General features: G+C 35.5%; 2 protein-coding genes across 2 annotated transcripts; one reads left to right on the top strand and one right to left on the bottom strand.

Moving 5' to 3' along the window:
* The first annotated feature begins 2,311 nt into the window (after nt 1-2,311).
* tmem134 (transmembrane protein 134) lies at nt 2,312-9,596 on the top strand. The gene is made up of 8 exons (XM_048196726.1): nt 2,312-2,507; nt 3,219-3,475; nt 3,562-3,629; nt 6,282-6,368; nt 6,486-6,562; nt 6,793-6,837; nt 7,052-7,105; nt 8,684-9,596. Exons 2-8 carry the CDS (start codon nt 3,263-3,265, stop codon nt 8,764-8,766), a joined length of 627 nt encoding a protein of 208 aa, XP_048052683.1. The 5' UTR covers nt 2,312-2,507; nt 3,219-3,262; the 3' UTR covers nt 8,767-9,596.
* On the bottom strand, nt 9,531-19,599 carry irf2a (interferon regulatory factor 2a). The gene is made up of 9 exons (XM_048196725.1): nt 19,264-19,599; nt 17,261-17,354; nt 15,519-15,618; nt 15,168-15,344; nt 14,147-14,181; nt 13,943-14,054; nt 13,489-13,656; nt 13,326-13,369; nt 9,531-10,706 (listed from the first exon to the last, which is right to left on the bottom strand). The coding sequence occupies exons 2-9, from the start codon at nt 17,345-17,347 to the stop codon at nt 10,383-10,385; spliced, it is 1,047 nt and encodes a 348-aa protein (XP_048052682.1). The 5' UTR covers nt 17,348-17,354; nt 19,264-19,599; the 3' UTR covers nt 9,531-10,382.
* Between the last annotated feature and the right edge of the window lie 2,806 nt (nt 19,600-22,405).

Here is a 22,405-nt window from a genome sequence, read left to right as displayed (position 1 = left end):
GGTCACCCGTTTGGATTTTTTTTGGGAAATGAAATCTGTAATTAAAGAGTTTTTTGACCCCTACACCCCTCATCCCTTCGAAGATCTCACTCCGGAGGGTAAACCCTTTGAAGGGATTAGGGCACAGGGATGAACCCTTGCGAATGGAATGCAGGGTCAGACTATGACATATTTGTCGTTGGTTGGCCACCGTAGCTAATTTATTCTGCAATTCGCAACCTTACCGCTAGATGCCGCTAAAATTTACACACTGCACCTTTAAAGTCACATGATGGTGAAAAATGTATGGAGTTATTTGATGCTTATGTCTATGATTTGATGACCCTATGGTTTATGACCTCATGCACGTGTAGAACGTTCGTTATTTGACTATAAAGAGTACAGACGGGGTCGTGCATTTGTAGGCTACTAGGTTATCAGCAAGTCATTTGTATATGTATATTTTTATATTTGTAAATATTTTTATATTCTATTATTTTTATATTCTATTTTGTATGTATGAAATAAAAATGTTAATAAAACTATTATTTATTTATTTAGGCCATGACAACATACATGAATTTACATCACTTGTTATTGGCTATAAATGTGCCAAGTTAAGACAAAATTAATTTTCATTTGATTTTCTTGCGTAAGGAAGAAACATTAAGCGAGGGTAGTTTATTGGAAGATTTATACTGCAGTTTACCCACCAGAACATATGTTGAACAATACGCCTATGACAAATATTTCAGGCCTAATGAAATGAAAAAATGAAATGATACTTTTCTGTATATGATACTTTTATATGAAACCGAAACCGCCAGTTGATTATGTAGCATAACATACAGATACCCGATTAGCCTGATATCTTAATGTAATTACGTGTTAAAGTGTTAAATGTTTAAATATTTCAGGTAGCCTAAAAATAACGTAATGATGTTCAATTGTTCACGTAGGCTATTATTATTAGCATTATTGTTATTATGAAGTAATTAATTATCAAGTGAAATGAATTACGATTAGTTTGTTTTATTATGCACTATATAGTAAGCTATACATATTTTAAATTAATATTGTTCATATGTCTTTTGCAATTGTGCTGATATTTGGGAAAACAGCACTTTTGCTTGTGTGATAATACTGGTTACAGTACTAAGATGTGACTGAATAATGTAAATGAGCAGAATGTAATTAATTCTATGAGCAGTAAAACAACCAATGAAAACATATTGTACTTAGAACTGATCAATGATAATTGAGAATGTGGTTTAGTGCATTTTCATTCCCATAATAAAATAGCCTAAGAATGGTGGCAACATGTCACTGTCTTTGTCACCGAATCATTCATTCAACTGATTCGTTCAAAATTGCTGATTCATTCGGGAAGCAAAGCAAGTGACTGTTTTTATGAATTGGTCATTGCACCCATCAAGATTGATTTTATCTCAATAAATTTCTTCTAATTCAAATTTGATTTGATTACTTTATTTCGAGCCATAGAAATAAAAGTATTGTACACAGAAAAATAAATATATTGTACAATATTATACATTATACCCACACTGGGTAGAAAAAACAAACAAAAGAAACAATCGGAATAACAGTATCTATAAATATATTTCAGACATGTTCACAGTTTGTATATTATTATAGCTCGAAAAGGAGTGGGAAGAAGATGAACTTATTTAACCCCACCCTGTATTCATCCTAATGAACGGTTGCTAATATAAAGAACAATGTATTTATATACAATATCTAACATATATCGTACATTATACCTTAATAATTACATCTAAGTATAGTACATTACACACATATGCAATGTAGATGTTTCTTTCTATGCTTATGATACTTGTTAATATAAATATTACTGTTATAACTCATTTTACCATTGTATATCATCATATATCAATATATTATTTAAGAATTGTGAATAATACTTCCAATTATGTATAATATACTATAACTTACTATTTAAGCATGAAAATTGTATTAAATAATTATGATGGCTTAATGGTGTTGATGGTAATAATAATTAGTTAGATTGTGTATGTTGTGCAAATTTCAAACGTCACCATATTTTTTTCTTGTACATTTCATTATTAAACATTTATTTTCAATTGAAGTTATACTGTTTATTTATTTATAATGACTACTACAGATAATTATGAATAATAATTATAATAACAATATAAAGCAAATGTTAAACATAAATTCCTCATTGCTCTGCAAAAGAGAGAGAGAGAGAAAATATGCTGCATGTTCTCATGGACAATCACTACGGTAATTGTTGTATCCTCCAGTCCTCCAGGTGTCGCTGAAGAGACCACCGCTGCTTTTGTCTGTTTAGAGTCGACCCACAAAAAAGAAGCAGCTGTTAGTAGCAAAGTTTAGGTTAAAGTTTTCCGCCGGCCAGTAAACAATACATTTAAACAGATTTACTAACCTTGTATTCCTTGGAAGTGATCTAAGGACCATGGCAGACAGATCTTTGTGTAACTGATGAGGATCAACAGTAATGGACAGTGAGTAGAGGATCCTTCTTTTGTAATTTAGCGCTATTGTTGGTGTTAATAACGGGATGTTCAGCTGTTTAAATATTCCAGAAACCTTCTCAGCAGATTAGCATTAGAAATTCTGCTACTGAAAAAAATGATTTTAAACTTACATTTATTATTGTGATACGTAATTACAAGTGTGATACATGTAACGAGCTTCTCTGTAAAACGCAAGATGAAGATTGTTTGGGTGGATACAAACATTGTGTTTTTAAGAACAAGCGGAAGAGAGTGTCAGTCACATGCTCCCTAAGGGCAAATATTATGTCACAGTCGGGCATTTATTCCACATATAAATCTGCCTTATCAAGTGGAGATTTAAAATCTGGAAATGCGACTGATCAGATTCAATCAAACAATGTCTTGCGCTAAAATAAAAACAGGATGAAAAAAGTAAAATACATATTAAAAACAAAGCGTTATCTTCATAACAAATCCGAATAGGTCGTAAACTTTCTTGTAATAGAAACACTTTCCCTTGCTGTGTTTACTAAAGTTATACAGTTTTGTAGACTAATCACTTTGAAATGGTCTGTACATTAGAAATGAGGAAGTTCAGAGAGAAAGATGTAAAACTCATTAATGTGCATTGTGAAGGAATTAAATAGGGTATGAGAAATGTAAAGGGCAGAGCGCAGATGATAAGTAACTCAACCATGGTGTTTATCAACTTCACAGTGCTTGCCGGTTAACATCCAGTCAATGTCTGAGGGCCTGTAGCTATGGGGACACCGTTCACAATTGATGACGCATTTGTCCTGGAGGGGGAGGAGGAGGAGGAAGGTGTGGTGCCTGGAGAGGATGTGGGGGAATGGAAGGGGAGAGAGAAGGACGGTGGGGGAGAGATGACATTTGGACCTCTCTCTTTTGCCAAAGCGCAATCCCATCCGTCTGGATCCGCTGGCACTCCCGAACACAGTAATCTGAAATATCAGGTCAGGTGCATGTCATGCTTGTCGCTTTCTCTTTGAGAGTCTTTTATAGGCAGATGTGACTGACTTTATTTTGTGTTCTCCCACAGAACCTGGAAAATGAAGATGCTTTAGGTGGCACTGTGAACTCTTCTTTCAACAACTTCTTCAAAATCAGGTTTGGCAGTTCACTGCACAGTGTTGATGACACTTTTGGTTTGAACATTCTCATTAAGCAAGAATATTAACTGGATGTAATAATATGAGCAGAATGGTGCAAAATGAAGGATGGGTTGAGTTTAAAGTTAATCCAGAATTTGTTAATTTAAGTTTTATTTTAATTTGAGCTATTTTGCACCTCTAACAAATCATTAATTAAACCTTTCACCTGTGATTAAAACCTTCAGATGCAATTAACAGCAGTTGTCAGTGACGATAGATTCACCAGTGTGTAATGTACATTTTCTACTGTCATTATTAAATGCTAAATTGTTAAAATATTATATTGAATGATTTTGAACAAACTGAACAAGCAGAGTTAGAAAATGTTGAAGCAGAACTATACAACTCTCAGACAATAAAAAAAATATTTATTGTATCAGTTAAAGGCTGGAACACACCAAGCCGACGGTCGGCCGTCGGGCAGTTTTTCTCAGTGTGTTCCGCACCGTCGGCTGAAGTTGGTCCTCGTCTGCCTTTTTTCGGCCGATTCGAAATGTTGAATCGGCGTTGGAGCTCGTCGGGCCATCTGATGATTCTGATTGGCTGCTCAGCTACTGCCGCCTGCTGTTTCGGAAAGGCATTTCATCTCACGCAGGCGCAGAACTGACGTGCTGCTTGGCCGTCGGCTGTTTAGCGTCGGTTTGGTGTGGCAGGGCAACTTTGGACACAGACGCTGCCGACGTGAGCCAACCCCGCAGTCTGCTTTCGTCTCCGCTAGTTCGTCGGCGTCGGCTTGGTGTGTTCTGGCCTTAAGGGAGCAAAAAAATGTTTATTATTTAATCATATTATTTAACCAATTCTTTGAATGGGTACTTCCTCTGAAAACAGGCAGACATATTTTAGGTCTGCTCAATTTTTAATGTCATGAGGCAACAACAGTTTTTATAATTTTTTTTAAAGAATTGTTTTTAGAGTTTTAAGTATATACAAAATTGTTTAAGGATTAGTTCACTTTAAAATGAAAATTACCCCAAGAATTACTCACCCTTAAGCCATCCTAGGTGTATTTGACTTTCTTCTTTCTGAAGAACACAGTCAGAGTTATATTAATAAATATCCTGATGCATCCGAGCTTTATAATGGCAGTGAACAGGGGGTATGAGTATGAGCTGAAGAAAGTGCCTCCTTCCACATCCATCCATCATAAACGTACTCCACACGGCTCCGAGGGGTTAATAAAGGCCTTCTGAAGCAAAGCGATGCATTTGTGTAAAAAAAAAAAAAAAATCCATATTTAACTAATTATAAATTAAAATATCTAGCTTCTGCCAGACAGCCTTCCATATTCAACTTACGAAGAAAGTGTAAAACTCTTGCAGTTCAAAACGCTATGTCCTACGCCTTCCTTATTCAATATACGGAAAAAGCGTAACTGATGTGAGTTGAATACGGAAGGCGGTCTGGTGGAAGCAAGTTATTTTACTTTATAACTTGTTAAGTATGGATATTTTTCTTTAAACAAATGCATCACTTCGCTTCAGAAGGCCTTTATTAACCTCCTGGAGCCGTGTGGAGTATGTTTATAATGGATGCATGCACTTTCTTGAGCTTCATACTCGTTGGTCCCGCTCGCTGCCAGTATAAAGCTTGGACACGTCAGGATATTTATTAATATAACTCTGATTGTGTTCATCAGAAAGAAGAAATTGAGTAAAGCTTGGGGTAATTTTCATTTTAAAGTGAACTAATCCTTTAATCTTTTTTTTTTTTCTTCTCTAAGTTGTATTTTATTTGAATTGTATTGCATCATTTGTATCTATTGAACATTGAATCTGCATGTGCCTGGAAATAGCATGTGAAGCTGATATGGCAATACATTTGATATTATTTATTATTTAATATATTATTGATATTTTGGTCCCACTTTATATTAAGTGGCCTTAACTACTAAGTACTTACATCAAAAAATAAGTAGAATGTACTTATTGGGTTCATATTGAATTGCAAAACACTTTTGCTGCTATTGAGGTGGGATACGTGTAAGGTTAGGGAAAGCTTTGGTGGTATGGGTAGGTTTAAGGGTAGGGGTAAGGGTTAAGGGATGGGTCAACAGTGTAATTATAAATGTAATTACAGAAATTAATTACAGATGTAATTACATGCAGGTGTTTTTAAGATATAAGTACAATGTAAAAACATGTATGTACACAATAAGTGCATTGTATCAAATAATTAATTTAAATGTAAGAACATAGTAGTTAAGGCCACTTAATATAAAGTGGGTCCGATAGTTTTGCTACTGAAAACGTACGATCACCTATTTTACTTCAACATTTTTTCCCCAATTTTAGAAATTTAAAAGGCGAATTTAACCCAGTTAATAATGAGTACATATGAAAGTTTACGTATCTGCACTTTAAATGAAATGGCAGATTTTAAATGGCAATTATACATACACTGTGATGTCATTGCCAAACAACTCTAGGGTAATGTTATATTTTTTACTTAATTTTCCACATTTTTCATCTGAGAACAAGAAGCGACCAGCTGAAAAACAAACAAAATGACAAACTAAAACAAAATATGTTGCTTTGATTTATTTGATTTATCACAAGTGCTAGTACTTGAAAAAGCGAGATGTCAAGCCCAGTGTATGTCTGTGTTCCAGTGATCCTGCTACTCTGTCCTACTGCAGCTCTCAGTGGTCATTCAGCACACTCAGCTCAGTCACACAGCTGTCTGCTCACTGCTGCGGGTAACGCACACATTACTGTATAACCTCTATTTATATATTTCTCTATGAGATGTTAAGCTGATAATAACTAAAATCTTTTTCTTTCCTCAACCTTTCTTGTGTGTGTATTGCTCCCAGGTGGACGTCACACCCACTAGTGAAGAAGAACAGACGAGTCGTTCTCGCATCGTTCCTCCTCTTAATCACTGGAGTTGGTGAGACTTTTATACCTTTTGTGATGTTCTTTGATCATAATAAGTACTACAGATATCAATGGGAACTGTTGTTTCTGTCTGACTTGTAAAGTGCCGTTAGTGTTTATCTTGCTGTCAACTCTGATCTTGAGCACAGACGGTAAATTCAGATGCGATTGTCAGCTGCTTAGTAAATGTATTATCTCTTCTCCTTCCTTATCTTCCCTCTCCCTGTGCCTCCTTCCTATCAGCTTTGATCTTTACAGGCATTGTCATACAGTTAAACCCTCACGCAGGTAAGACCTGTCATGTTGGCATTGGTTGTTAACACAGATGAGACACGGGCAGGGTTGCTTTACCACACAAACTTCTTCTGCTAATTATAAGTGCATCATATTAGTTAATAAAAAAAGTGTTCTTCATGAAAACAAAGACAACACCACCCTCAGGCATCTAACTGGTTTCATGCCAGTTTTGGCCAGTAACGCATGTATTGATGCCTCTTTTCAGGTGTTTCAAGTGCAATTTTCTTCGTTCCTGGATTTCTTCTCTTCATTCCTGGTGGTAAGATCTAAGTGTATTCTCAGTACAAGCTTTTATATTATATAATTGTGAATTTATATAATTTTTATATATATTATATAATTGTTTGCCATTGCGAATATCAGTAATGGAATTTGGACCTTAGATAATATATTATAGTTTTATGAATTGTTAAGTTATCTTTGTAATGCAGTCAAGAAATGTGTATACAAAGGAAGAAACTGACTTTAAAGAGGACCTATTATGCCCTTTTACAATGTCTTGATTTTGTTTTTGGGGTCTACTAGAATATATTTTCATCCTTGAATGTAAAAAACCCATTATTTTTCATATATTTTATATAGCTGCAGCACCTCTCTTCTTAGTCTGTCAATAACGCTCTGGGGTACGTTTCCCAAAGCGAACTACGACCATAGTTCACCAACGATGCTTTCGGGAAACGCACCCCTGATAAGTTCCGGTCTCTATGAAGCCCCTCCTTCTGAAAAGCACAATGTGCTCTGATTGGTCAGCTTGGCCAGCAGTGCTGTGATTGGTCAACTTCTTCCAGCATGTTCATGCCCCTTACCATAAACACAAGTTTCAACGCACTGACCAGGTCTTGTAACTTTATTTTACCTATGCCTTGGGTGGGAATTATTTAAATGAATAATATTGTGACGTGTACATTCCCAAAACTTAAGACTACAATCAAGGTGTTTCAGGGAGTTAAACAGTGCTTACTGATATAGAGAATAACTTCCTTTGGAGTGGACTTTGTGCTTAGTGACTTTGCAGACCTTTTTTATGCTCAAACAACAATGCATCTGAAATGCAAAAAATGCTCTTTGCACGATTGGATAGCTATCCGATTAGAGAAAACACATGAAGTGATGAACAGAGTTTCATCAGTCATTTCAATGTGTGTGTGGAATGTTTAATAGGACTCAATATACTTGGTTAAATATCTCAGAAATGTATAGCATTAACTATTTACAGCGGAACAAGCTGTAAGCTGTCAGTCAGTAACTTGTGTGCGTGTGATGTGCAGTGGTCTCGCTAATGGTTTGTCAGAGCTCCGAGTTTTACTGACTTGCACGGTTTAATTCTCAAACTTTAATAGTATTTATAACTCCTAACTTAAAACAAGCTGTGTTACTATGAGGAATGATTACCTCAAAATGTAGATCTGTATGCAGGTACGAGGTACTTTAACTGAATGAACTACATTATACACCCAGGGCCTAAAACTAACTTTTTGCCACACCTGCCAATGGTCGGTGACTTAAGAAAATTAAACTGTTTTTGAAGGGAAAAAAAAGCAGTAATGACAAATTTTAGATACCAGTGAAATCATATACACTGCATCATATACTCGCCAACGCCGATTTTTACATGCATTTGGTGCTTGGCGAGTGTTAATTTTAGGCCTGCACCTTTCTCGCTTTTGCTCACATGCCAGCAATTACCCCTCCGCGTGCCATAGGTTGCCGACCCCTGCACTTAAGAAAATTGAAAATGTAAAGAAGCATAATAGGTCCTCTTTAAAATAGACAGCATTGACAAGACAAATGCTAGAGAAAAACAACAAAACTGTTGCTTTTGCTTTTTTTCTTTCAGTGTATCATGTGATCTATATAAGCTGTGCAGTTCGGGGACGAAGAGGATTCAAGTTCTTTTATTTGCCGTACTTTGAGAAGTAAACTGTTTCTCTTCACATTATCCAGACGGTGGTCTGGATTGCCTATCATTTCACACCACCCTCCCCCCCCAAAAAAAAAAAATGAAGTGAGGGGATGACCTATTTTTACAACCTCAGTTACTAGTGGTTTTCTAAACAATTTCTTAATTTTTGTAAAAGCCTAAAAGCCAGTCTGTATACAGGTCTAAGTATAACTTCTACAGAAAAAAAAAATGCATCAGCAAAGCTTTAACTGTGATTTAGAATGTCACGCACAACAATATAGTCTTACTTCATAAGAAGACACAGACTGTATTAAAACATCTAAGTTCATAGAATTTGCCTTTTATATTAGCTTTGCTCCACTCTTGTTATATGTCCTTAGTTCAGTAAAACATACTTGGATTTCAGCAAGGAGCATTATACTAAGCTTGTTATGTACAAAGTTTTGTTATAAATGGAGCACCATTAATAACATTAAATGCACACCACTAGCCTTGTACAGTAAAAAAAATGAAATCATAGACAAAATGAATGACATGAAGAATGAAAATCTCAGTCTAAGAAAACCAAGAATGCATTTTATCATTTATGCCACTGCATACTAAGCAGTCTGAATTGTAAATCATTTTCACTTATCTTCTGTCTATTGTAAAATTAAGCAAGATACAGCAACCAAAGTGATTTGCTTTTCTACTGCACATTCATCTTTTTAACTAGTACCACTAACACTTTGAACCACTGTTTTTAGTGTACATCATACAAATGAGTTTTGAAGAGATTTTGTATTGTTTAATGTTTTTTAATCATCAAGACACTACAATAAAAACTGTTTTTATATTTGCTTTTAAATCTCAGTGCTGTATTTCTTCATAATGCTCATTGACTGTTGTATAAAAATAGTTTATACAAGAAACCTTAGCAAAATCTCAATTACACTGAAACAGGATTCTGTCAGAACACAAAGGAAAACGGTTTGACAAGTTAATGCACAACTCTTAATCAGTTGAATGTCTCTATTCAAGTATTCGTAGTCCCACGTACATGTGAGAGAGGATCCTCAAGTAAAACTAAAAAAATGATGCCAGGCAGTTCAATAATGCTGTTATTAAATTGACAAACATGCCAAATTCATAAAAAAAAAAAAAAATCATTCAAACATTTCTTTCAAAAACTATCAATATTGTGCTACACACTGTAGAAAAACATACATGCAACTCTCCAGTAACAGTTCTATTTCATTCATGATTGTTTTGTTACATCTACTGTCAACATGTATGAAATGTTACTCAAATATCAAATTAATACTATGCATATTCTGCGTTCTACAAATAGTTATGCTCCCAAAGCTGCATTATTAGTAGCTTAGACTGACGACATCTGTGATCAAAAGTCGCATCTGTGACTGTGAGGTAGTGCTACAACTTACGTAATACAATTATGGGAACGAGGTAGTGTCTTGCAAAAAGTTTCAGAAATATAATCTAGTATCATGGATTCAGATAGCTTAAAGCTGTTTGGTTTTAAAAGCTGAACATCAACACAAGTCTAACACACCTGAGAGCACTTGATTATTACTGAATTATGGGTTGTAAGTTTATCAGCTGAACAGCAGCAGGTTGTACATTTCGGGTGTCTTCATTGTAGTGTTTTGTGTTTTGTAACAGAGAGGTCTACAGCTTTAGCCATCACACTTAGCTGAGAAGTTGGGCTGCTGGTGAGATCTGTTTTGGGGGCAGGGCTTGAGGGTCGCACGTCTGTGACATTTTGGAAATTAAACGGGCAGGGAAACCATGGAGGAGTGTTATAAGCAATTAGGGGCGAGTCCTCTCTGCAGCTGGTCACTCTGAAATTTGTTTTCGTTGATGTGAAAAATATGTTTGGTGAGGTTGATGGTGGGATCCTTAACACAGAACTAAATGATGATCTTTGTGAAGCTTTTATGGACAGGTCCTGAGGAAGCTGCAAGGGAAAGTTAACACTCTTAGCACAAAACAAACAAACAAATAGGCTTGATGACAACATGAATGTTTCTATTGTTGTATGTCTATGTACACTACAGTTGAAAAGTTTGGGGTATGATTTAAAAAAAAAAATGTTTTTGAATGAAATCTCTTATGCTCACTGAAGCTACATTTATTAATATTAAAATACAGTAAAACAGTAATACTATGAAATATTAACATATAACAATAACTAAATTCATTGTTTTGATAAGCTGCTTTGGTTACAAAGTAAGAATGAAATGTAACTTTGCCAATGGTTTGAAGTTGAACCATCTAAAGACCTTTTTATTGCCTGTCAGTGTGTTAATCTAAGGGCCCTATGATTTCAGCAATGCTGACAGAATCGTGGAATCCAATCTTAAAAATGGAATTTATGTATAACGCAGAATATTATATAATTTGGCAAGATTCAAAAGTAGGGCTGTACACTTAATCAAATTGTGATTTGAACTTAGTATCTGTGAATATAACTTGATAAAAGACTGCTACTTAAAATGAAGACTGCTTGTGTCTGCATTATTTAAGGAATATCACAATTTTTTTGTCCATGTTTTATTTTAAACAGAATCTGAATCTCTGTTGTGCAGCACTATGTCAAAAAAAGAATTGGTAAAATTTAATTTGACATTTTAAATGGTTAAAGTTTGCAATCATTTTATTATCACCATTTTTGATAACTTTTTAATAACGTTTAAGAAATCATTCACTTTGTGCGTGAAAAAAAACGCATTGGAAATTAATATTTTGTAAATAAAGTGGTCAATGTTTTTTGGTGCATACAAAGATTTCAAAGATCTTATTTGTGTTCTGAAGATGAACAGCAATCTTACGGGTTTGGAACGACATGAGGGTGAGTAATTAATGACCGAATTTTCATTTTTTGGGTTAACCAACCCTTTAAATGTCTTTACTGTCACTTTTGATGAAGTTAAAGGTGCCCTCGAATGAAAAATTGAATTTATCTTGGCATAGTTAAATAACAAGAGTTCAGTACATGGAAAAGACATACAGAGAGTCTCAAACTCCATTGTTTCCTCCTTCTTATATAAATCTCATTTGTTTAAAAGACCTCCGAAGAACAGGCGAATCTCAACATAACACCGACTGTTACGTAACAGTCAGGGTGTACGCCCCCAATATTTGCATATGCCAGCCCATGTTCCCAAAATTATGAAAGGAATTACACAGGGGCAGCCAGTAACGTCTGGATGTGCACAGGTGAATCAACAGACTAGGTCAGCAAGCAAGAACAATAGCGAAAAATGGCAGATGGAGCGATAATAACTGACATGATCCATGATATCATGATATTTTTAGTGATATTTGTAAACTATCTTTCTAAATGTTTCGTTAGCATGTTGCTAATGTACTGTTAAATGTGGTTAAAGTTACCATCGTTTATTACTGTATTCACGGAGACGAGAGCCGTCGCTATTTTCATTTTTAAACACTTGCAGTCTGTATAATTCATAAACACAACTTCATTCTTTATAAATCTCTCCAACAGTGTAGCAATAGCCGTTAGCCACGGAGCATAGCCTCAAACTCATTCAGAATCAAATGTAAACAATATAACAGTATACAATACTCACATAATCCGACGCATGCATGCCGCATGCATGACGAACACTTTGTAAAGATCCATTTTAGGGTTATATTAGCTGTGTAAACTTTGTTTAGGCACTGTTTAAAGGTGTTAAAGAGGATGTTTTGTTTTATACATTTTTGCAATATTACTTGAAACTGTCTTTACTAACTGATAAAAGACTATTTATTAGGTGCACTGAAAGGAATAATATTAATATACATCATCTGTGCACGAGGTAGGGCCTTAAAAACATCAGCCAATCGTTTACGCGATGATTGGCCCTCTGGCTTGTCAATCACTGCCATGACGTTCCTTGTGAGAGACGTGTGCGGCTGCGCGCTCCAGTAACTTTCCACACTCCACAGGCGCCGCATGCAATGTTTTTGTCAGGAGACAGGAGTAACAACTGCAGATTATGAGTTACCGGCGGTGAGTCCGACATAATGAATCCACTAACACGACACAGCGAATGCTGGTGGTAAACACTCGTGTTCCAATACTCGTGCACGAGTTTTGGGAGGCGTTCCCTCGAATTGAGCTGTGAAGGAGGGGGTTGTTCTTACGCATGCGCTCATTTCAAAAACTCACTAACAGTCTTTGGTTTCTCAGTCAACGGAAAGATCCTCTTTAGCACCTTTAAGGCAAGCGCGAGCTCCGTGGGCGGGGAGCGTCAGCATTTAAAGGGGCCGCACAGCATAAATCGGCTCATATTTAATGATGCCCCATAATAGGCTATGGGGTATTTTGAGCTGAAACTTCAGACACACTCAGGGGACACCTTAGACTTATATTACATCTTGTAAAAAAACGTTTGATGGCACCTTTAATGCATCCTTGCTGAATAAGAAAAAAAGTAGTACTGACCCCAAACCTTTGAATGGTAGTGTTTTTGCTTAACTGGCTGTTACAAAAAACACAACTTCTTAAGATCCAAGTGTCTAAATTGTATTTTGAAATATAAATTGTTGTATTTAAAAATATACATACCTGTACTAAGTCTTCTTCGCTGCATGTGCTCTCAGTGTCACTCTCTGTATAGAACAGAACAAAATCCACCATGATGATGTCAGTAACATGGTAAGTAATTTATGACTCCTGTGGTGAATACAACACAGTAGACAGTAGAGATAAAGGCAAGAAAGAACATTACCACTGTAGGATGAAACATGGGAGTCCTGGAGAGGCAGAGACACTTCAGTGTGTTGATCCTCAGGTTCTTCATTCTCTGTTGCCACCTCAACAACTGCACACACATCAGGTAGTTCAGCTATAGCCATATCCTTCTCAGATGACACGGGCTCAGAGGAGCTCTCCTGATCTGTGTTGATGAGTAAGCAAGTATAAAACAATGAATCTACTGTTGAAGGCAAAGACATTTTTTGGTGGTCAGAAATCACACTGAGACCAGTTGATTTAAAAAAAAAAAAAGGTTAATAAAAAATTAGTTCTGAGCTCTGGCATCATTGCAATAAAATGCATTCATTTTAAGTATGGCTTAAATTTTCAAATATGTTTTGGGAACACTAGATAAATAAGTGTGGTCTCTGTTATTGCGGTGACATCTGAGGGTAGAATAAATGAGGGGATAACAAGTGGTTATTTACCAGCAAATAGCACAGTGCTGTCCGGTGTAGTTTCCATCTTAAGCTCCGCTTCACGCTGTCCTTTAAGCATTTTAATTTTTCTGGGAGTGCTAGCTTTCCGTTTCTGAAAACCCTTTTAAAGAATTTAGGACAGGTGTGAGATCATTTGCAATATTTAGTTAGAAGTACGCACTGTTGTTTAAGTGTACAGTCATGTGTTCCTACTTTTGCTCTTTGCTCCAGGTCCATCTTTTTCTTTCCTGAAAAAGATGACAATATGCATTTAGAGGATCTTAAACATCAAAGGAAGTATTTATTTACCAAAATAAAATTATGTAATTCTACATTAAGGATAAGTGTATAAGTATAAAATACATGGTGGAATTTATAGTATCATGTTAAAGGGTTAGTTCACCCAAAAATTCTGTCATTAATTACTCACCCTCATGTCGTTCCACAACTGTAAGACCTTCGTTCATCTTCAGAACACAAATTACGATATTTTTGATGAAATCTGAGAGCTCTCTGACCTCTCCATAGACAGCAATTTGAATACCACTGTCAAGGCCCAGAAAGGTAAAAAAAAGACATCATTAAAACAGTCGAAGTGACTGCAGTGGTTCAACCTTAATTTTATGAAGTGACGAGAATACTTTTTGTGCGCAAAAAAAAAAAAAAATCAACAATCTTTTCTCTCCCCTGTCAGTCTCCTAAGCAGTTGACATTAGTAAACACCGTTCAGTGCTTCCAGGTTCTACGTCCGAACGCCGGCTCAGTATTGCCCGAGGCTGTAAATGTGAGCACCACGACGCATGTGTGTGATGCTGATGCAGGAGCCAACCAATAATGAGCCGGCGTTCTGACGTAGAACACGGAAGCGCTGAACTGCGTTCACTACGCCTATTGCGTATGACAATAGTTCCAATTGTTAAATAAAGTTGTTATTTTTGTTTTGCTTTTGCGCACAAAAAGTATTCTTGTCCCTTCATAACATTAATTTTGAACCACTGTAGTCACGTTGACTATTTTAACGATGCCTTTACTACCTTTCTGGACCTCAAAAGGTACAATGACATTGCTGCCTATGTGTGCTCCAGAAACCCTCGGATTTCATCAAAATATCTTAATTTGTGTTCCGAAGATGAACGAAGGTCTTACGGGTTTGGAAGGACATGAGAGTGAGTAATCAATGACAGAAATTTCATTTTTGGGTGAACTAACCCTTTAAGTTAATGACCAAACTTACCTTTTTTAACTGCTTTTTCAGATGGGGAAAGCATCCTGTACATTCTGAAGGCATTGCTTCCTCTCTTCATGCTTTGATCTTTCACTTCCTCAATATCTGGTAGAGAATTCATAGCACAGCGAAAATTTGCTTTCCATGTCTTAGGATCCGGTTTGTCAATGCCGGGACGATACTTTCCTGTATAAGAAATAATTTGGTAATAATGGAATCAAAATCTATAACAAAATGGAGTCACAAACGGGTAGATCCAGCACAACGAAAAGCAGAATCAACTCAAATGCATAGTGGACAAATTATTCAGCCTCATTCTTTATACAAGAGACAATGGGCAACAGCTCTGTGAACAGTTACCTGTGTGAATGGCCCAGTTCTTAAATAAGGGTGCATCCTTTTCCAAATCCCATCCATGTCTGGCTGCATGCATCCACGGTATCTGAAATATCCTTTTTTCCTGTTATTGGAAACATTTGAATAGTTTACTATATGTTCACACTGTCAGTCCAAATCCGATTATTTGTGTATCCGATTGGAATCTGATCTAAATGACTGACTGTCCACACTGTGTATCGCAACTGTTCAGATCTGATTTGTGTGTCTCTGGCTCTCTTTCATTTTCTGGAAAATCTGCATTGGTTTCCATGTCATTGATGTTGCGTTAGTATGACTATGCAAAAAACAACATGGAAGGGTTTGCAATATTGTCTTTAGAATATGACAATGTGTAGCTGCAGTGCTGGATCACTAATGAAGCAACGACAGAAACGGAGAAGCAGCTTTATTCTGTGTGGCCGTCTTTGCCACACAATGAAAATAGTGAAGACACCTCATCACAGGACCACAGAGATGTTTCTATTTTATTATAATTTTTCTGTGCGACCTGCACATTGATAACAACACAACGCAACCTTGTTTCTGAAATGACATCTGACATGTTTACATGGTGAGAAAGTGACACATAGGGAGAAAAGCTATGCAAAAATCTGATCAGAAAGGTCAGATTGAAACGGATTTCCATAAATGAGATTTGAACAGGATTTCAAACCACATATGAATGTAGCTTGAAACTGATTTGTAAAAAAATAGATTTCATCTGATTTTTTTGCTGTTCACACTTGCTAAATATGACTGGATTCCAATCAGATCAGATATGCGCAAAAATCGTATTTAGACTGACCATGTACTGATCCATGTACAAACTTAGTTAACATGTCAAGCATGCTCGAAATTACAACGTATTGTAATTTGGCAACGTATTGACAAAGTGCCACACGAGTCACATGTTCAAACTTAAAGGGTTAGTTCACCCAAAAATTAAAATAATGTCATTTATTACTCACCCTCATGTCGTTCTACACCCGTAAGGCATTCATTCATCTCAGAACACAAATTAAGATATTTTTGATTAAATCCGATAGCTCAGCGAGGCCTGCATAGACAGCATTGGTACTTCCTCTCTCAAGATCCATAAAGGTACTAAAAACATTTAAATCAGTTCATGTGAGTGCAGTGGTTCTATCTTAATATTACAAAGCGACGAGAATATTTTTTGTGCGCTAAAAAACTAAATAACGACTTTTTAACAATATCTAGTGATGGCCAATTTCAAAACACTGCTCTGGATCGTTATGAATCTTTTGAGTCAAATTAGTGATTCGGATCGCGTGTCAAACCACCAAACTGCTGAAATCACGTGACTTTGGCGCTCCAAACCACTGATTTGATTCATAAAGCTCCAAAGCTTCATGAAGCAGTGTTTTGAAATCGGCCATCATTAGATATTGTTAAAAAGTTATTTTGTTTTGTTTGGCACACAAAAAATATTCTCATTGCTTTATAATATTCTGATTTAAATATGTTTTTAGTACCTTTATGGATATTAAGAGAGGAAGTGTCATTGCTGTCTATGGAGGCCTTGCTGAGCCATCTGTTTTAATCAAAAATATCTTAATTTGTGTTCTGAGATGAACGAATGCCTTACGGGTGTGGAACGGCATGAGGGTGAGTAATTAATGACATTATTTTCATTTTTGGGTGAACTAACCCTTTAACTAAGTCTCTTCTTAAACTGAATAGAACAGAATTTCCACCCTCACCTCACTAACCCAGTGAAGACCTTGAATTTCCCCACTGCTAATCTGTTGCTCCAACCAGGGGCGCATTCTCATTCTGTCCACTGGCATCTTGACGCTGAAAAAAACAAAAAACAGAATCGAATAGAATTAAGATTTGAATGTACTGGACATCCTGCCTCACATAAAAAATAATAATCATTATGTGTGGAAAGAAACAAGCAAACAAACAAAAACATTAAGAGCCTGATGAAATTAAAACAATATCTGTTAAAGAGAAGGAAATTAATATTTTCAATAGAAAAAAAAAATGTTAAAGGGATCGTTCACACAAAACTGAAATTCTGTCATCATTTACTACTCACTCTCAACTTGTTACAAACCTGAATGAGTTTATTTCTTCAGATGAACTCAAAAGAAGATATTTTGAAGAATACAGCTGACGGTAGCCATTGACTGCCCTAGAATTTTTTCCATACTATGTTAGTGATTGGCTACCTTCAACTGTTTGGTTATCAGCATTCTTTAAAATATCTTCTTTTGTGTTCACCAGAAGACAAGAAAAATCATACAGGTTTGGAACAACTTGAGGGTGAGTAAACGATGACAATTTTTTAAAATTTATTTTTTTATTTCTGGGTGAACTCTCTCTTTAAAGGATTAGTTCACTTGCAAATTAAAATTTCCTGATAACTTACTCACCCCCATGTCATCCAAGATGTCTTTCTTTCTTCAGTCGAAAAGAAATTAAGGTTATTGATGAAAACATTCCAGGATTTTTCTCCATATAGTGGACTTTAATGGAGCCCAAATGGTTGAAGGTCAAAATTACAGTTTCATTGCAGCTTCAAAGCGTTCTACACGATCCCAGACGAGGAATAAGGGTCTTATCTAGAGAAACCATCACTCATTTTCTAAAAAAAATGAGTGTAAAATTTTATACATTTTAACCATAAATGCTCATCTTGAACTAGCTCTCTTCTTTATAAGAATTCGGCAGTGTAGACACTGCTAAGTGTATTACTGCCCTCCACAGGTTAAAGTTTGAACTAATTGTTATATACTTGCACTAGCATATTGTATATGACAATTTAGTTCAAACTTTGACCTGAGGAGGGCAGTAATACACTTAGCAGTGTTTACACTGCTGGAATTCAAATAGAGAAGAAGAAGAAGAGCTTGTTCAAGATGAGCATTTATGGTTAAAACGTATATAATTTTAATTTTTTTTTTTTAGAAAATGAGCGATGGTTTCTCTAGATAAGACCCTTATTCCTCGTCTGGGATCGCGTAGAACGCTTTAAAGCTGCAATGAAACTGTAATTTTGACCTAAGCTATTTAAGTCCATTATAAGGAGAATAATAATGTTTTCATCAAAAACCTTAATTTCTTTTCGACTGAAGAAAGAAAGACATGAACATCTTGGATGACATGGGGGTGAGTAAATTATCAAGAAATTTTAATTTGAAAGTGAACTCTCATCTTAAGTGAAATTAGACTTCCCATGGCACTTTGAAATACAAAATTCTGTCAAACTGAAATAATATAAAATACTTTATATCTGTGTATTCTACGCAAATAAGGAATTCTGATAATTATTATTATAGTAATCAACTTTGCACAAATAAATCAAATAAATCTCAGTACTGTATCTCACAATGGAGAATCCCGCAGGACTAAAACGCTTCACACTTCAACCCTCCCAATGTTCAAATCAAATCCACGCTCTTATAACGATGATTCATTCTGCTGCGACAATACACGACGTGCTCCATCTTTAAATGGCTTACCTTTCACAAATCCTATACAAGACCAATCATTTATTATTCAGAATATGTAAAAGACAAAGGATCGTTTACAAATAAACAATAAAAGATAACGTCAATTAAAAACCTAATGTGAAATATTTGTACGTTTACTAATGTAAGCATGTTGCAGCCCAGCACAGACAGGGAATCTTGTAGAATCCATCTATTTATAAACAGACTTTTAAATCCATAGTTCTTCTTTTAAGGCATGTATTTACCTGGACGAGAGGCAATCGGTAAGACTCCTAGATCCCTCGATGAGATGTGTTATAAAACCCTGTCCCAGAACTACGCAGAAAACATCAGCATGTTTCGTTTTAGATTGTCTTTCTTCATCTTATGAGGAGCGCCGTAGTGCTTTTTGAATCGACACGTGAATTCTTCTTCCAGAAATCGAGCCTTTCGCGTTCGATAGAATGACGCAAAACGTCACCAAGAACCAGACCGCGGAAGTGAAACAACGAAGCGCTTCATTGGTCGTTCTGATGTTTGAAACAACGGTTTCTTTCACTTTCACTTCCGCTTCCTAACACCACCTGCTGGAGCTTGATGTTACTACCAGTAGATCGCACTGACTGCACTGGTTGAGGACGGGTGTGCAGTTGCATTATAACACTGGCTCAGAAATATAGCCTATATTAGGAATGAAACAGTCTGTGACTATGGAACATTATGCTGAAATCGTTTAATATGCTACTTGAAAAACAGACCGTATGGACAACAATTAAGAACGGATTGGAATGTTCCCGAAATAGCCTATATAGTATCTATTTCCACAAAATACAATGTAAATGATATAACTTGATTTTGAGCAAATTGTAGGTGTGACAACTCTTATTTTCTTTCGTATTTGTTCTGACCCCATATTCAAAGGGCACAATTATTTATAGCCATTGGGTGAGTGAGGGTGAGTTTCGCTGTTGTTGTATTGCGAAACTTCTCATGGAAACTTCTCCTCGGTTTTCTGCTGTCTGTGACCCAGCTTGTTTTGGACGGACTGATTGAATTGGGCTGCGAATTGTGCAATGTCCAAGGGTGGGGTCGAGCAGGGATGGGATGTGAGGGGTTTATAGTTTCACTGTATGACTTTATGTTGACGTTCCGTAAAACAGAAGAAGGAAAACCATACAGATATGACAGTGAGTAAATGATATCAATTAAGTAATATCGTTCTAAACCTGTTTGATTTTCCTTCCTCTGTGGAACACAAAAGAAGATATTTTGAAGAATGTTAATAACCAAACAGTTTCTGTTCCCATTTCCACTGAATTTTTTGACCATAGGCTACAATGGAAATCAAATGGAACCAAAACTTTTTAGTTACCTTGCATTCTTCAGGATATCTTCTTTTGTGTTCCACAGAGGGAAAATCATTCAACTGGCCTACTCAACTCTTCTTCACTCAATTGTAAAAAAAAAAAAAAAAAAAAAAAAAAAAAAATGGTGTTGGGGCATTCTACAGAAATGTCCGTCTTAAAAAGTATTTATTTTTCTAACATTTAAACTTAGAGAAGCACATTATTAGATTACCCTTTGAATATAAATACACATAAATGACAGTTTTTTATGTTTGTGTTTGTGTGCATTTAATTAAAGACAGTATGTACCATTTTTGTCACTGGTGTTACCTTACCTTAGGTTTTTATGAAATACTATTTCTCAATTTTTTCAGCACATGCAGTCAGAGTTACAGAAAAATAATGAGAATGCAAAACAAGGAGATTATGTTATTTAGCCTATTTTAATCAGGTTTGTAAAAAGTGTGATTGAATAATGTTCATTTGTGAAACCATGTATTTGCTATAACATAAAATATTTGAAAAACAGTTATAAACAAGTAATGATGCAATCCTTTAAATCTTAACTCTTGAGTGTAGCAGAATTCAGTGGATGTAAAATTATTATCATGTCAGATGTGACACATTTTATTTAATGTGACAGAGAAAAAACAGTAATACCAGTGACACAATGAATCACCAGCAGTGACATACAGAAGACCAAATATATATGTTACTTGAAAATATGTGACATATTCTTCAGTGACATATTCTTCAACTATAATTAAGTAGATGAAACTAAATTGTTAAATTTGGTATACAATCAAAGACTATCATTGATACTTAGTGAACGCAGTCAATAAAATAATAATTTGAAAAAAATAATTTTTAAAAATGTCTGTAAAATACACTGTCTGTAAAGTCGCTGCTTCTCAGCTGAACTCAATTAGCCATACCTGACCAAAGGAAGATTAACAATGAGAAAGAAAGGTTAGTCACTAAACCTTAGTGCTATTTTATGCAAAAGAACCAAATTAATATAGCTTTAAAGGGATAGTTCACCCAAAAATGAAAATTTTGTCATCATTTACTCACCCTCAAGTTGTTCCAAACCTGTATGAGTTTATTTCTTCTGCTGAACACAAAAGAATATATTTTGAAGAATGTAGGTAATCAAACAGTTGATGGACCCCATTGACTTCCGTATAAAATAAATACTATGGAAGTCAGCGGGGTCCATCAACTGTCTGGCTATCTTTTGTGTTCAGCAGAAGAAAGAAACTCATACAGGTTTGGAAGAACTTGAGGGTGAGTAAGTGATGACAAAATTTTCATTTTTGGGTGAACTATCCCTTTAAATAAAGTTTAATGGGAGTCACTGGTGCTACTGATCATTGGTGTTACCAGTGACAATTTTCATGAAAAATGTATTTTCCAAAATGGCTGCTGCAAGGTATCAAACCACATGTTGTCAATCATGGTATACTCCCTAAATTAAGTAGTTTAATCCATTTGTATGCTAGTTCTTTTTAAAATTCCCTAACAATAAAGTATAGGTCATCAGTGAGTTCAAATAAAAGCTTCATATGAAAAAATTCTGATAACTGAAAAGAGACAGTGGACTTTCCATGGGCCTTTCTTCATAGATCTTCAAGGAAATAGGAAAAGGGAAGTCAAGTGATGTCATCAGTGTGATTTTTATTTCAAAATAAGATTTTTGTTAAATGGTAACAGTGACACAACTCCAGGGGACCTCTACTTTCATTATATATGTTATAATTGCTTTTTTCTTTAAATGTAATTTACATAATATATTTGATTATTTGATAGTTTTGTATACATTATTTTACTGTTTCTTTGGGGACAATTTGGCCATTTCTAATTATTGGGGGGACTTGTCCCCTTCAGTGTTTATTGTGGTTACAGTCCTGTCTAAAACGACATTCAATTTCAAAGAAAATGATTTTAGAGAATTTTATGTTATACATTCTATTGTTTTTATTAATCGTACAAAACAACAACAACAACAACAACAACAACAACAACAACAACAACAACAAAAAACAACAACAAGACAACAACA

Source organism: Megalobrama amblycephala, linkage group LG7 (genome assembly GCF_018812025.1).
Source record: "Megalobrama amblycephala isolate DHTTF-2021 linkage group LG7, ASM1881202v1, whole genome shotgun sequence".
Classification (NCBI taxonomy): domain Eukaryota; kingdom Metazoa; phylum Chordata; class Actinopteri; order Cypriniformes; family Xenocyprididae; genus Megalobrama; species Megalobrama amblycephala.
The sequence above is the reverse complement of the archived record's forward strand: the minus strand, read 5'-3'. Positions and strand labels throughout refer to the sequence as shown.